Here is a 12,788-nt window from a genome sequence, read left to right on the forward strand (position 1 = left end):
AATGTTGCACTACTTTAGTGTTGTTAGCCGCCCTGAGCCTGGTTTCGGCTGGGGAGAGCGGGATATAAATAAAAATTTATTATTATTATTATTATTATTATTATTATTATTATTATTATTATCTTGGGAACATGAACAGGCAAATGCTTTTGCATTTATATTTTAAAAAGAGAGATTACCGTATTTTTCGTCCTATAGGACGCACCGTCCCATAAGGCGCACCTAGTTTTTTGGGGGGGAAATAAAGGGGGGGGATTATTTTTCCCCCAAGGCGCGGAGAGCTGCGCAAAGTCTTGGCGCGCTGAGCTCAGCGCGCCCAGGCTTCAGCATGCAGACAACTCTCCACAAGCCGCGGGAGCCCAGTGCTGGGCTCCCGCGCCTTGCGGAGAGCTGCGCGAAGCCTGGAGAGCGAGAGGGGTCGGTGCGCACTGACCCCTCTCGCTCTCCAGGCTTCAGCGAAAGCCTGCATTCGCCCCATAGGACGCACACACATTTCCCCTTCATTTTTGGAGGGGTAAAAGTGCCTACTATAGGGCGAAAAATACGGTACATGCTATGATACCCATTCAAATACATGAGAGCATGTAAACATGTATACAGGTATTATGTGTGTATGATACGTAAGATTTTGGCAAGGGTACTTGTCCTGGGTGTTCTTTTCCATCCGCTACTGATGCTCCCTGTTCCAGCAACCATTAATAAAGATCAAAAGTATCTTGGATCAAAAGCATGACCTAAAGAAAGGGGTGGGGACAGAATGAGCTAAGAGAAATAGCAGGAAAAATTGTCTAAATGTGATGGGTAGAAAATCTCTAGAAACAATGTCTTCACACGTTCAGAGGCTGCAATACTAAACACATTTACCTGAGAGTAAGCTCAACTAAATTCAATAGGACTTACTTCTGAGTAAACACGGTTAAGATTGTGCTGTGAATTGTTGCTTGTGGTTAATTTCTTGTGATTGCCCCATTGCTAGCCAAAAAATGTCCATTGCATTTACTGAAACTAACCAAGAGGTGTGTTTCTTTGAAGGTTAACTTCTGCATCTTTCTAAAAATTGTGAAGCTGCTACTTTCCAAACTTAAAGCCCAGCAAATGAGCTTTCGTGACTATAAATTCAGGTAAATATTACATTCTCAGATTTGTACTTATCTACTTAGCCTTCTACAGTACTTTTTAAACTTTAAACTGGAAGAAGAATCCAATGATTATGTTCCAGTTCATTCTAAACAAGAATTTCCTACATGTCTATTTTTCTTTCTTGGCAGAGTTGCACAATGGCTGATTGCACCAGGCACTTTTATGCTTGGTTACATCTTACCATGGACAGCCTCATCCACCTTTAAACAAGCATTCACCAGGAACATACTTAGGCTAGAATATATTACAGTCATGTTGCTTTGCACATAGGTGAATATTTTACTTACAAAGTTTCAATAGTAGTCAGAGAACATGTCTCTATTGTTGAGTTGGGAGGCAGGCCCTTCATAATTCTACAATCAGTGAAGGGTTAGAATTTGAGCAAACTCATAAATTCACGACTTTAGCAAGGGCTGGAAACAATACCAACTAGCTTTCTCATAAGCCCAGCCTGGCAATGGCTTGCTGGGGTCGGTCACTGAAGAAACAAAAGTCTGATAAGTTAGTTTACTGTGACATAAGATTTCATGAATAACAATCTGCTTCTTCAGAAGAATGAAGTGTTATCCTGAGTTACAGGTCCTTATCTACATGTCTGGAGGGCAGGGGCTGTAAGCAGTGAAATCAGAAGGAAATGAAATTCAGCACAGTACAGTCTATGATAGTTAGTGGTAATACAGATACATAGTACAGTAAAAAAGCCTTTGTTCCAATTCAGTCCACAAGTGACAGTACTGAACTTCTTGATAAAATTGTAATTCAACAATTTCATGTTGTTGGAGGTTTGACTAAAATCCTTAAATATATCCTTAATTACAGAGGTGGGGAAACTGGCCTTCCACATGTTGTTTTTCCATAATCCATGACAATTGGCCATACTGGCTGGGATTGATGGGAGACAAACAACATTGGTAGGACCACAGATTCACCACCCCTGCATTAATATATCAATATCTATGTATGAGGTTTGACCATTCTAATTCTAGCACCAAACAAATGGAGGTGAGTGGATAATATCATTATTAATTGAGATTTCTTGATGCAGTTTATCTCTAGGATTGAATTCATTCTTATGGTTATTATTATTTTTAGACTGGCAAGATCAACCCTTGTGTTAATACCATTGCTTGGGATTCACGAGATTGTCTTTAACTTCATTGTGGATGAAAGAATTGATGGTCTTTCCAGGCACATAAAAGTCTTCATTCAGCTGACCCTGGGCTCCTTCCAAGTAAGTTCTTGTGCTGGAAGGGGCATTATTTATTACCACTAATTAATAAACAAAGGGCATTAACAAATATCTATGATGAAAAGAAAAGAAATAATAATCTTCATGCTAAAACCATAGATAGAGCAGAGAGCAAAAAATCTTCAAAGAAAAGGACAACATAGGGTTGAATATTACAGCTATTGCAATATACTGCTTATTTACCTGAGAAAGCTCCAAATTGCTTGTGTATAACTTTAGACATCTAGAGTCACATCAGTAAACCATGGTTGCTGGAAATATTAGTGAATGAGGGAGGGAGGGAGCACTCTTTGACAAATGGTTCTCAAGAAGAACTCTGTGGAAAATGTTCTTGAATATAAATAGCTGGTAAGGGTTTGCAAACGAATGCTGGAAAATTCAGGGAACAGACTATGTAATTCGATGAATTAGCTGAGGAAATAGCAATTCAGGAAACAACTTCCAGAATAGCAAGTATTAGAAATTAAAAATAGTCATCACTCTTAAGACATGTGGTATACCATATTCTGTACTATATTCTGTACTAGTCTACAAATGCAATAAAGAACTTTGCAGCTAGTTCATTTACTATTAAATACAGATTTGCTTGGGGATTTGTTGGTCCCAAAGAATGAGACATTTGGACTAAGTAAAGAGTTGTCATTAGTTCCATTTTTTCCCAATGGGAAATTATGCAGTGTCTTTCAATCTTCATATATAAATCTGAGGAGAAATGCTTTGAGTCTTAGATGTCCTTAAATTCTTGCCAGCAGGAACCAGGTGCAAGAAGTCAGATGTATATCAGTCCAATATGTATATTTCTTGCATTACTACTTTTTTAGCATGTCAATACTAAGTGGGGTTGGGGGGGTCAGCTACTGAGCTATTGGAAAACTGGCTAAATTTGATACTGCTCTTACAAGGTCTCACAATCACATCCTTGGGAGTGTTAAGTTCACAAGCTATACATGTAATTTTGCCCTAAACTTCAGATGCAATATTTCCTGCACAATCTAATGCACAGATTAGGTCAAAGTGATTTATTTCGTGGGACCAACCTTAGTGGTTTAAAATTGCAAGCCTGACATTTCCTCGAGCAAAATTGTTCTAAGAAAAATAAAACAGAGTTTTAGGTACTGATGCCTCGTCACATGATACCTGAGCGATAAAGATGATTTCTGAGCAAGAGGAAGTTAGTTGTGTTAATGTTCAATTTAGCAGCATGATGACTCAGGTTTCAGGTGTTTTCTAGGAACAATATTCTGTGATTGCATAAGCTTGTAGTTGAATTGTACCTTGGCAAATTTCATCCAGATCTAATTTACCTTCTCTCTCTTTTCCCTTCCAGGGTTTCTTTGTAGCACTTTTATACTGCTTTTCTAATGGAGAGGTAAAATATCCTTTATGACCTTCATTTCTAACCACTTGTTTCTCTTGGAAGATGTTGCAGAACAGACTGACTGGTGCAGCTTGCACTTAGTCCTGTGTGACGTTCTTGGTGGTCACCAGCCATTTTATATCAGTTAGTATATATTGAACAGTTTTCCGTTGTGTTCCTTGCAGTAGTTGGAGATATCATGCCAGGAACACGACCCCTTTCAGTTTGCTCCTTGAAACAGCAATATAGGGTACCTACATGTAAACAGATCAACTTGCAATAAGCTGCCCATGCATGCCAAGCAAATGGCCAGGATGCTACCCCTGCGCCTCTAATTATGAGGAGGGGCACCAACCTGTCCTGATGTGCAACAGAGCCCAAATGGAAGGGGGAACATTCCATTACATGAAGGTTTTCATTCTCCAGGAAGTGTTCTCCTCCCCTTTTCATTGAGGGCAGGGAGCAGAAACTGGTAGGAAGGAAGGATGGCAGAAAGATATGTGGAGAATGGGAGGCAGCAGCATAAACAGAGTGATATTCGCAATATTCAGCTGCTGCACTGTAAAAAACATGCTGAAGTCATTTAAACAGCAACTATTCGTAAGTGTCTGTGTACACTGTCCAAGTACAGTGGTACCTCTGGTTACGTACTTAATTCGTTCCGGAGGTCCGTTCTTAACTGAAACTGTTCTTAAGCACCACTTTAGCTAAAGGGGCCTGCCGCGCGATTGCTGTTTTCATCCTGAAGCAAAGTACCGGTACTTAACCCGAGGTACTATTTCTGGGTTAGCTGAGTCTGTAACCTGAAGCGTATGTAACCTGAAGTGTATGTAACCCGAGGTACCACTGTATTGTGATAATATCAATGAGAAACCTGCTCTCTGTATAAAATGCACACAGAGTTCTGTGGGAACATACTGGGACAGTGAGGGGAAAGATGTAAAGTAGATCAGGACCTCTTGAAAGGGGCATTAGGAGCAGGTGTACTGTGCTAAACACTGCAGAGAGGCCTAAGATTGTACTTTGTGCTGCAGGTCTCAGAGTATATTTTACTTGTAATTACTTGAGCAGTCAGGACTTCTGCCTGTTGGGTCGGTGTAGGGAATGAACTCTAACTTCCACCATCCCTGGCCATTGGCGATGCTTGCTTGGGCTGATGGGAGTTGGAGTTCTGCAATACCTGAAGATTCCCTACTCTTGCTGTAGGGTAACCTAGCCACAGCATACCTGAACTAAGAAGTTCCGGGCTTATCTGAAAGGACAGAAGCCCTAGGACAGGTCAAGGAAGCATTTATACTACATGCTGCAATCCATCTCAACTGTTCTGTTTGCTTTCCTTCCTTTTCCAGGTAAAAGCTGAACTGCGCAAGAAGTGGTCCCATTTCTTGCTGGCATCCCCCTTTGTCTGCATGCCGTGCTTTCTCGGAAAGAACATCAAGCACCTGGGGAGATGTTCCAAGAAAGAGCATTCGAACAATAATTGCTTCTCCCTGGAGGTGACTCAGCCTCAGAGCACACAAGTGGCAAAGCAGAGGACAGGTGGCAAAGCGGAGCTAAGCTTCGCATTAAAGCATATTCCCAGAGCAAGCCTCTCAGACAGCAGTGAAGGAGAAGTCACAATGGGGGAGACGACCGAGGAAGTCTTCGAAGAAAGCGAGATTTCGATTTGTAACAAAAGTAAAAACTGAGATACCTGATTAGATCAATGAGGGATCTTGCATCATGTGCCATGTGGGAACTGCTGGAAGTAGGTGGGGGGGGCGTGAAAGAAAAAGATGGTGAAAATAGCTGCTTAGCATTTTCCTCCAGGTTGACTCTTCCCAGGTAATTTCCCCCCCTGACAAAATTAAAGTCAGCCAAGCCTGGTAACTGCATGGAAATGGCTTCTCCTTGGTCCTACAAGAACCAGATATGAAATCAGGAATAAAAGGAATAGACTGAGCACCTTGAAAGAGCCTGCTGTTTCTCTTAGGTTTCCCAACATTGACCGCCACTATTGGAGCCATCAATCTGATCCCATGGGACTGCTCTGCAGCATTTCAGAAAGGACAACCATTGCTTAAGTGATACTGTTAAACAAGAAGCTGAATTCCAACAATGACTAAATGTACAGGATTGACATTTAGGAACGTGTGGGATTGTATATATTTATAAGCACATTTTCCAAGCTTTGCTGTAAAAATTATGAAATGCTGAACGGACTTGTTTTTAGGGCACAGCTGCTAATGCTTCTTTTAATACATGTAATATACAAAGTTGTGGTTCTTTCTTCCATTATCCTTCCAACAGACCTGCAACAGGAGTCATTATTACTTCCACTTTGCAAATTTATTTTAAACATCTTTATATCGCCTCTTAACAGGGAGAAAACTGATATGACTGGAGATGAAAAATCTGAGAAGCTTCAAAGTCACCAGATGGAAAAAAAAATGGGAGGGAAGCGGGGGCAACATTACCCAAATGCATCTATTTGTCAAAAAGCCAGACAGTGTGGTGTGATTTACAAATTTAGGATGAGTTAATGAGAGAACAAGTGAATAGGCAAGCAAGCAGAAAAGGGCCAAGCTAGAATTTGCAACCAGATCCATGTAACATTTTTTCAATACAGCATTTTTATTTAAGAAGCAGCAGCCTGGGGAGTGAGGTGGAGGACCAAATGGGTGGTGTGCTTGCTCCTTTTACCACCAGCCATGCCTTTCCTCAGAATTCCACCAAGCTGCTTTTCTCCCCATGGAGGAGAAAATATGGGTAACCCTAGGTCCACCAGAAGCTGCTTCACACCGTCTTGAAATCACAAGCAACAGCTCCAGGCCTGCTGTGTTACCTGTTGTCATTTTTATTTCACAAGCTGTTGATCTTACAACATGTATTTTCACAGATTTAAAAATGGGAAGCTGCCAAATTGTTTTCCTTCCTTATATATTGTACCCACTGTGAAATCCAAAGGCTGGTTTTGTCACGTGTAATTAGTTCTTAATTTATGTGCTGCTTAATGTACAATGACTTCTAAGCAGTGTACAAGTATATTTTTAAAAAATCAGTGATCAAATCCATACATAACTTTGAAAGGCAAGCATTCTCTGCAATCCCGCTTGCTGAGTCTCAGGAGGTGGCCACACCTATGGAGAACAGATGAGCCACTTTTCAAAATATATATATAGATAATAATCCTGAAGTAAATAAAACTCCAGGACCTTATCAAGCAAGTTATAGATCAGCTAAAGCTATCATTCAAGAAACCTGGTTGATATACTGTCCATGTCCTTGAGAGCGATAACGTGGCTTGGTAAAATGCCATTCATTCTAGACTGTGCTTCTTGACAGTGGATTTTTTGCAGCCATTTGTGCAATTCTTCTTTTAAGACCAGTCGTCTTTCAAAGTATATTTTATGGTACGTATCCAGATTTCTTGCATGAGGGTTGCTATTATTTCCTTCTAAGATGTTCTATGTTTTCAAATGTTTTGTAGGATTCCATTGACACAAAGACCCTGCCCTTTATGGCTCTTTAGCTCTTTTTAAAACAAAATTTCAGCTGGCTTAACCTGTCTTCCTGTCTTTAATAGCTCTTGCAGTTCTTTCCTAGTCTCTAACAAGGACCAGGTCTTGGTAGGGAATAACACTGTGTCATTGCATGAGATGAACCTAAAATGGCCACCCAGTTGCAAACACTGCTGGATGCAATCCAGGGAAAGTTATACTCAGAGCCTACTGAAATTAATGGAACTTATTTCCATATAATTGCACTTACACTTATGCAGCCTACATGCTAGAAAACATCAGTTCCTCTGAGACGAGCCTGAGCACTCTGGGATTCATCGCTCTGTTGATGTGCTGAATTAATGTTTACACAAAGGAAGTTGGAGAATGCCCAGCACGTCCCTGTTCCATATCATTATGCTGGTCAGACAACTCCCCAGATAATAAGCAAAACTTTTCCTTTTACTCTATGAGGGAATGAGTGGTTTGTACACAAAGCCCTCTGGCACACAGCTTTTGTAAGAACACACTAAATAGGCAGGCAGTAATATTACCCAATGGACTATTACTTATTACTCTGTGTAGACATGAAGATTGCAATGCGCTTTAATTATCACCTGAGAGAGACAGAATAGGTAAAGATGGAATCAATTCTTATGTTAAGATGAAAACAATGAAACCAAGAAAGTTTTTCTGTACATCCAAGGGGTGGAAACTTTATTTTGTAAAAATGAAAGTTGAATGCCAAGTTCTGTATCAGGTATCGAAGTTTATGACTTCAAAACAACCTTATGGATTTAGGCCTGGTTCACATGTTACATTAAGCCAAGTAATGGTTTAGCATGAATGTGCAAGCGTAAAGTCTCCCAGAAAAGAGATTGCAACCACTTTGCTCCTCTCTGCTCATTTTGCTGATGAACCATGCTAATGACTTGATGTGGAGTTGTACTAACCTGGCCCAATAGTTTAGCTCTCTTCAAACTAATCATGACTGCTAAGCTTATTAAGGAATCTTTGGTGAGAGGAACTTACCAAAAACTTTTTAAAAGTCTAAGTGCACAATTTATACCAGGCACTTGTATAAATATACCAAAGTCTTGAAGAATTTTAAAAGGTTTGTGAGACAGTACTTTGGTGAGGCCATGTTGATTCTTCTTCAGCAGGACTTCCTATTCTATTTGCTTGATGATTTTATATTGAATCATGCTTTCCACCAGTTTTCCTCAAACAGATGTAAGCTAAGAGCTTTAAATTACCTGGAAACCTTTTAAAAATTGGTGTTACATTGGCTACTGCCCATTCTTCTATTACGGATGCTGATGCAAGTTACTTATTTTTTTTAGAAGATAGTTCTCTCAAATATATATAAAAAAGATTTTATCTTCACAGCCTCTTATATATGCCTTTTACCATTTTCTTTTACATAACAAAAACCAACAGGGACTTTAAAAGTAAACAATGCCTCCAGGCATTGTGTTTGGAGGTATTTTGTGTGGGGTTTTGGAAACTGTGGAGGTAGAGGTGAGACAGTTGCCCACCTTTAGGAAAAGTAATAAAATGGCATTAGAAGGGTTTAGCTATTCAGTTACAGGCTGTAGCACCAGATTATTATCTTGTAGAATATTGAAACATAATCCTTAGAAGGGAATAATACGAGAACTGGACTCAGGGTCACTGACCTCACAGGTCTGATTAGAGGGGTTTTCTGTATGAACTGTCAAATCAATGTATAAATTAAAACGTGGAATTTTTTTTGAAAGGGAGATCATTATTTGAAAAGTAGACAGCAGATGCAGAAGATGAAAAGGAAACTGACAAAACCGTCCCAGTCTGATTAGAATGTAGAATACGTGATTGCTGGGATAAAGGGAAAGTGTATTATTTTGATACAAGCATTTTACAATGTCCCTCATCAAGGCTCCTGAGTATGCTTAGTAGTCATAGAATAAAAGTATGAGGTTTCTTATGGGTTAGTAATTGGCTAAAGAATGGAAGGCAGGAGGAGATGGACAGTTCTCAATGAAGGCAAGAAACAATAGCTGATTATCAGTACTGTATCTGGCAGGGCCAGCCCAATACTTTTTGGCACCTGAGGCAAAACCCAAAATGGCGTCCCTCCTTGGAAGAAGGGGCGATTGCAGATCTACATCAGGAACAAGGGGGAAATAAAGATCAATGTGGGATCGGCTGCCGCTGGCGAGCCTGCTGCTGCCCCTCAGCTGCCCCTATCTGGTGCTATTCAGTTTGCTCATAAACAAGTCTGTGATGACTAGGGAGAAAGTTAAGGATGACATCAAATTATTCAGGATGGGGGAAACCAAAGCAGACTACAAAAGGCTCCAAGAGGGACTTTCCAAACTAGGTAAATGTAGGGGCAGGAGGCAAATAAGATTTAATGCAAACAAGTTTCAAAGATGGGTAAAATGAGCTGACACAATAAAATTGATTAGCAAAATAATCAAGACAAGCAAAAGGAAGTACACAATGTAAAGTTCATCTATGGTGTTCACTGCTATGAGATGGGATGGCAACCAGCTTAGATGGCTTTAAAAGAGATTAGACAAATTCACAGAGACCAAGGCTATCAATGTCTGACAGTCATGCTGGCTAAGTGGAACATCCATCTTCAGCAGCACTGCGGCATGTCATAAAATGCTAGTTGTTGGGGGAGGAAGGCAACTCTCTCACTCTCTCTCTCTCTCTCTCGGGAGGAAGGCAACTCTCTCTCTCTCTCTCTCTCTCTCTCTCTCTCTCTCTCTCTCTCTGTGTGTGTGTGTGTGTGTGTGTTGTGGGCCTGAGGGAGGCATCTGCTTGGTCACAGAGTGAAACAGGTGCTGTAATATGGGAGTCAGAAAACGGGTATCTTCCAATCTTCCAACTCTCATCAGCTGCAGCCACTATAGGGAGCTGTAGTCCAATAATTGGGGGGAGGCAGATCCCCTGCTCCTGCTGTACTAGATAGATGATTGTGCTGATTCCATAGGGACTGGGGTTGAAGTCCAACAATCTGCAGAGGGTCACAAGTTCCACACTGCTACTTTAGCAGAAGCTGTTAGACTCTCTGGCGAGCTGCATTTTTGCTTTCTCATGCATCTGTAATCTTTCCCTGTTTATTGGGAGGGGTTGGAGTTGGGAAATCAAGTGACCTTATATAATCAAATCCAAGAGGCCAGGTGAAAATAATATTTTGGGCTATTTCAACTGATTGCAGACTGTACGGTAGAAAAAAACTGCAACTGTATAAATCAGCAGTTTTAATCTTCGAAACTGCTGTTATTTATCCATGAACTAGACTGATGGTGTTTATCTTGTTAGAGCGAGGGCTCCACCTATCCAAATCAAACAACCATCCATCTCATTCATTTTTCAAGAAAATAAAATGGTGCACTCATTTTTCTTTATATCATCCCATAGCAGATATATCCTTTAAGGAAACAGATACAAAACCAGCACATAACAGCCTCATTTTGCATTCTATGTATTTTAGGGTGTCCTCTTTACTCTGACTCATGGACTAGATACAATCTGCACCAAGAACACTTTAGGTCTTTAAAAATGCTCTTTACTACTCAGAGGAAGAATAATAAGGGGGGGGGACAACCTTGATTTTATTTGCTTCGCATATCTGCTGCAAGACTTCACAAAAGATGAATTTCCCACATGGAAGTGACTTCTGTATAGAAAATTGCATGAAGTGCCATATACTGTGTCATACAGGTCTTCACACAATGACCTTTATGAAACAGTACCATGGTCTTATGGAATGCAGCCCATTTTACAGCCCCAGATCCACCCAACTCTGGTGCCTTTCTATGATGTATGTAACTCTTCCAAGAGCATATGCTATCATAGGATACCACCAAAAAGGACTTCCATGGCAGGCCAAGTGACATAACAACTGAATCCATGTAAGTAAAGCCATCAAAGATACCAAATATGATACCTAAAGTAAAAGCTTTCCCATGCAACATATTACCGGTACTTCAGAAAACTATTTATTATTGTTATTTGTATTATTAAGTGAAAAAACACTTGCAAAACAAAGTGCTGTAAAATAAAAGATAATTCCTGCATAAAACTGAAATATCACACAAATTCTAAATTTTGTACAAATTCAGGATTTGAAAATTTCCCAGAGTCAATTGATGGCTCAGGAACCAAGACAACATTTTGCAAACCATATTCACATTTTTTTTAAAGTTCTACTTGATTGTAGTAATCAACAATCTTCTAAGCAGATACCAACAGAGTCTGATGACTCTTACTGCCTAGTTTGATTAATTCAGACTGCAAAGATAAAAAATCAGCACATAAAACTGAAATTTGACTCATTTTGCGCTCTATGTAACCTCAGGGATCTCCTTATATGAACCAGCCTGGACCATGTGGCTGCATCTGAAGGGACATAGTATTTTATCTTTGACTGGGACATAGTCTCTAGGATGTTTTTGGCACCTCAAGTCTATCATTGCTATGAGGCTGCTACAATCAACATGAGGTCACCAAGGCCAAACAAGTAAACAAATTATACTAGAAGGAGTAATTTAGGCATCCTTCCACAAACAATTCCTTAAAAGTAAGAGGCATAATTTATCTCTAATGCCAAAATCAAGTCATGGATCTGTAAACAGAGTTACAATTTATACTGAATCTTCAGAAGATGGAGCATTTGGTTTGCAAAGTTAGAAAACAGGGCACAAATAGTCATACTGAAGTTAGAAGTGCATACCTTAAATGACATGCATGGAAAAAGTAAAATTATTACAAACAGAAAGAAGTGTTGTCTAATTCCACAGGAATCTGCAACTTTGGTATAAACATACTGAAAGGGCTGTTTTTAAAGAAATATAAAAGCTGTCCCAGTGTACAACAGTAAATGAAAGAAGGTTTTACTCAGTACTGGTGAGGGTGAGAAGAGAATTTGTAATTACTTCTAGTAATGCCGTATATCGAGGATGATTCAAACTGGAGAACATGAATGCAGAAGAGTAATACTTTAGACATGTTTTGAATTCTCCTTTGTAACACTCAGAAGAGATGCAGAGCAACCCAATATTGCAATTGCTAAAATTATCTACCTCAGGTTATTGGAAGCTTCTGGAAACATCTGTGTAGCAAATGTTTGCTGGTTGCTCTGATGTAGCAGCAGCTCTATGTACAATTGCCTGGGGTCCTAGAAGCAGCCAGTGGATCTCTGGGCTCCTCAGAAAGTTTGAACCATGGGCCAGTGCCCCACTTGTCCCCACCCCACCCCCGCCGGCCTATACTTTGGAGTCTAGTTCTAAATCAGTATCTGTGACTGACCTTCAACCGTCCCAGTTCCAGTGTGGCAAATTAAGCTGCTCTTTGTCATCCTGCCTTTTTAGCTGAGCAGTTTAATAGCAAATCCTATCAGGAAGCTGTGGATGGCTTTCTGCACCTTAGGGACCAGTCTTCCCCTAGTAAATGTCTCCTACCCAGCCATATCCTCAATTAGAATTCACCACATGAGTCTTGGCCATTGCAAAATGAGTTCTCCGTCCCCTGCTGTTGAACACTATTTAATGTGAATCGTGGTCACTAC

At 40.2% G+C, this 12,788-nt stretch overlaps 1 protein-coding gene across 3 annotated transcripts in view; it reads left to right on the forward strand.

Moving 5' to 3' along the window:
- GLP2R (glucagon like peptide 2 receptor) overlaps positions 1 to 6,868 on the forward strand; it is a 39,201-nt gene extending 32,333 nt beyond the window's left edge. For all 3 annotated transcript variants that reach the window (XM_079966113.1, XM_079966114.1, XM_079966112.1), the window contains 4 exons: positions 1,033 to 1,121; positions 2,233 to 2,371; positions 3,717 to 3,758; positions 5,096 to 6,868. In XM_079966113.1, coding sequence (XP_079822239.1) covers positions 1,033 to 1,121; positions 2,233 to 2,371; positions 3,717 to 3,758; positions 5,096 to 5,434 — 609 coding nt within the window. In that variant the 3' untranslated portion in view covers positions 5,435 to 6,868. The remainder of the gene's footprint in view (positions 1 to 1,032; positions 1,122 to 2,232; positions 2,372 to 3,716; positions 3,759 to 5,095) is intronic.
- Positions 6,869 to 12,788: the final 5,920 nt, after the last annotated feature.

The sequence above is a fragment of the Podarcis cretensis genome, assembly GCF_951804945.1.
Source record: "Podarcis cretensis genome assembly, chromosome: 2".
Taxonomy (NCBI): domain Eukaryota; kingdom Metazoa; phylum Chordata; class Lepidosauria; order Squamata; family Lacertidae; genus Podarcis; species Podarcis cretensis.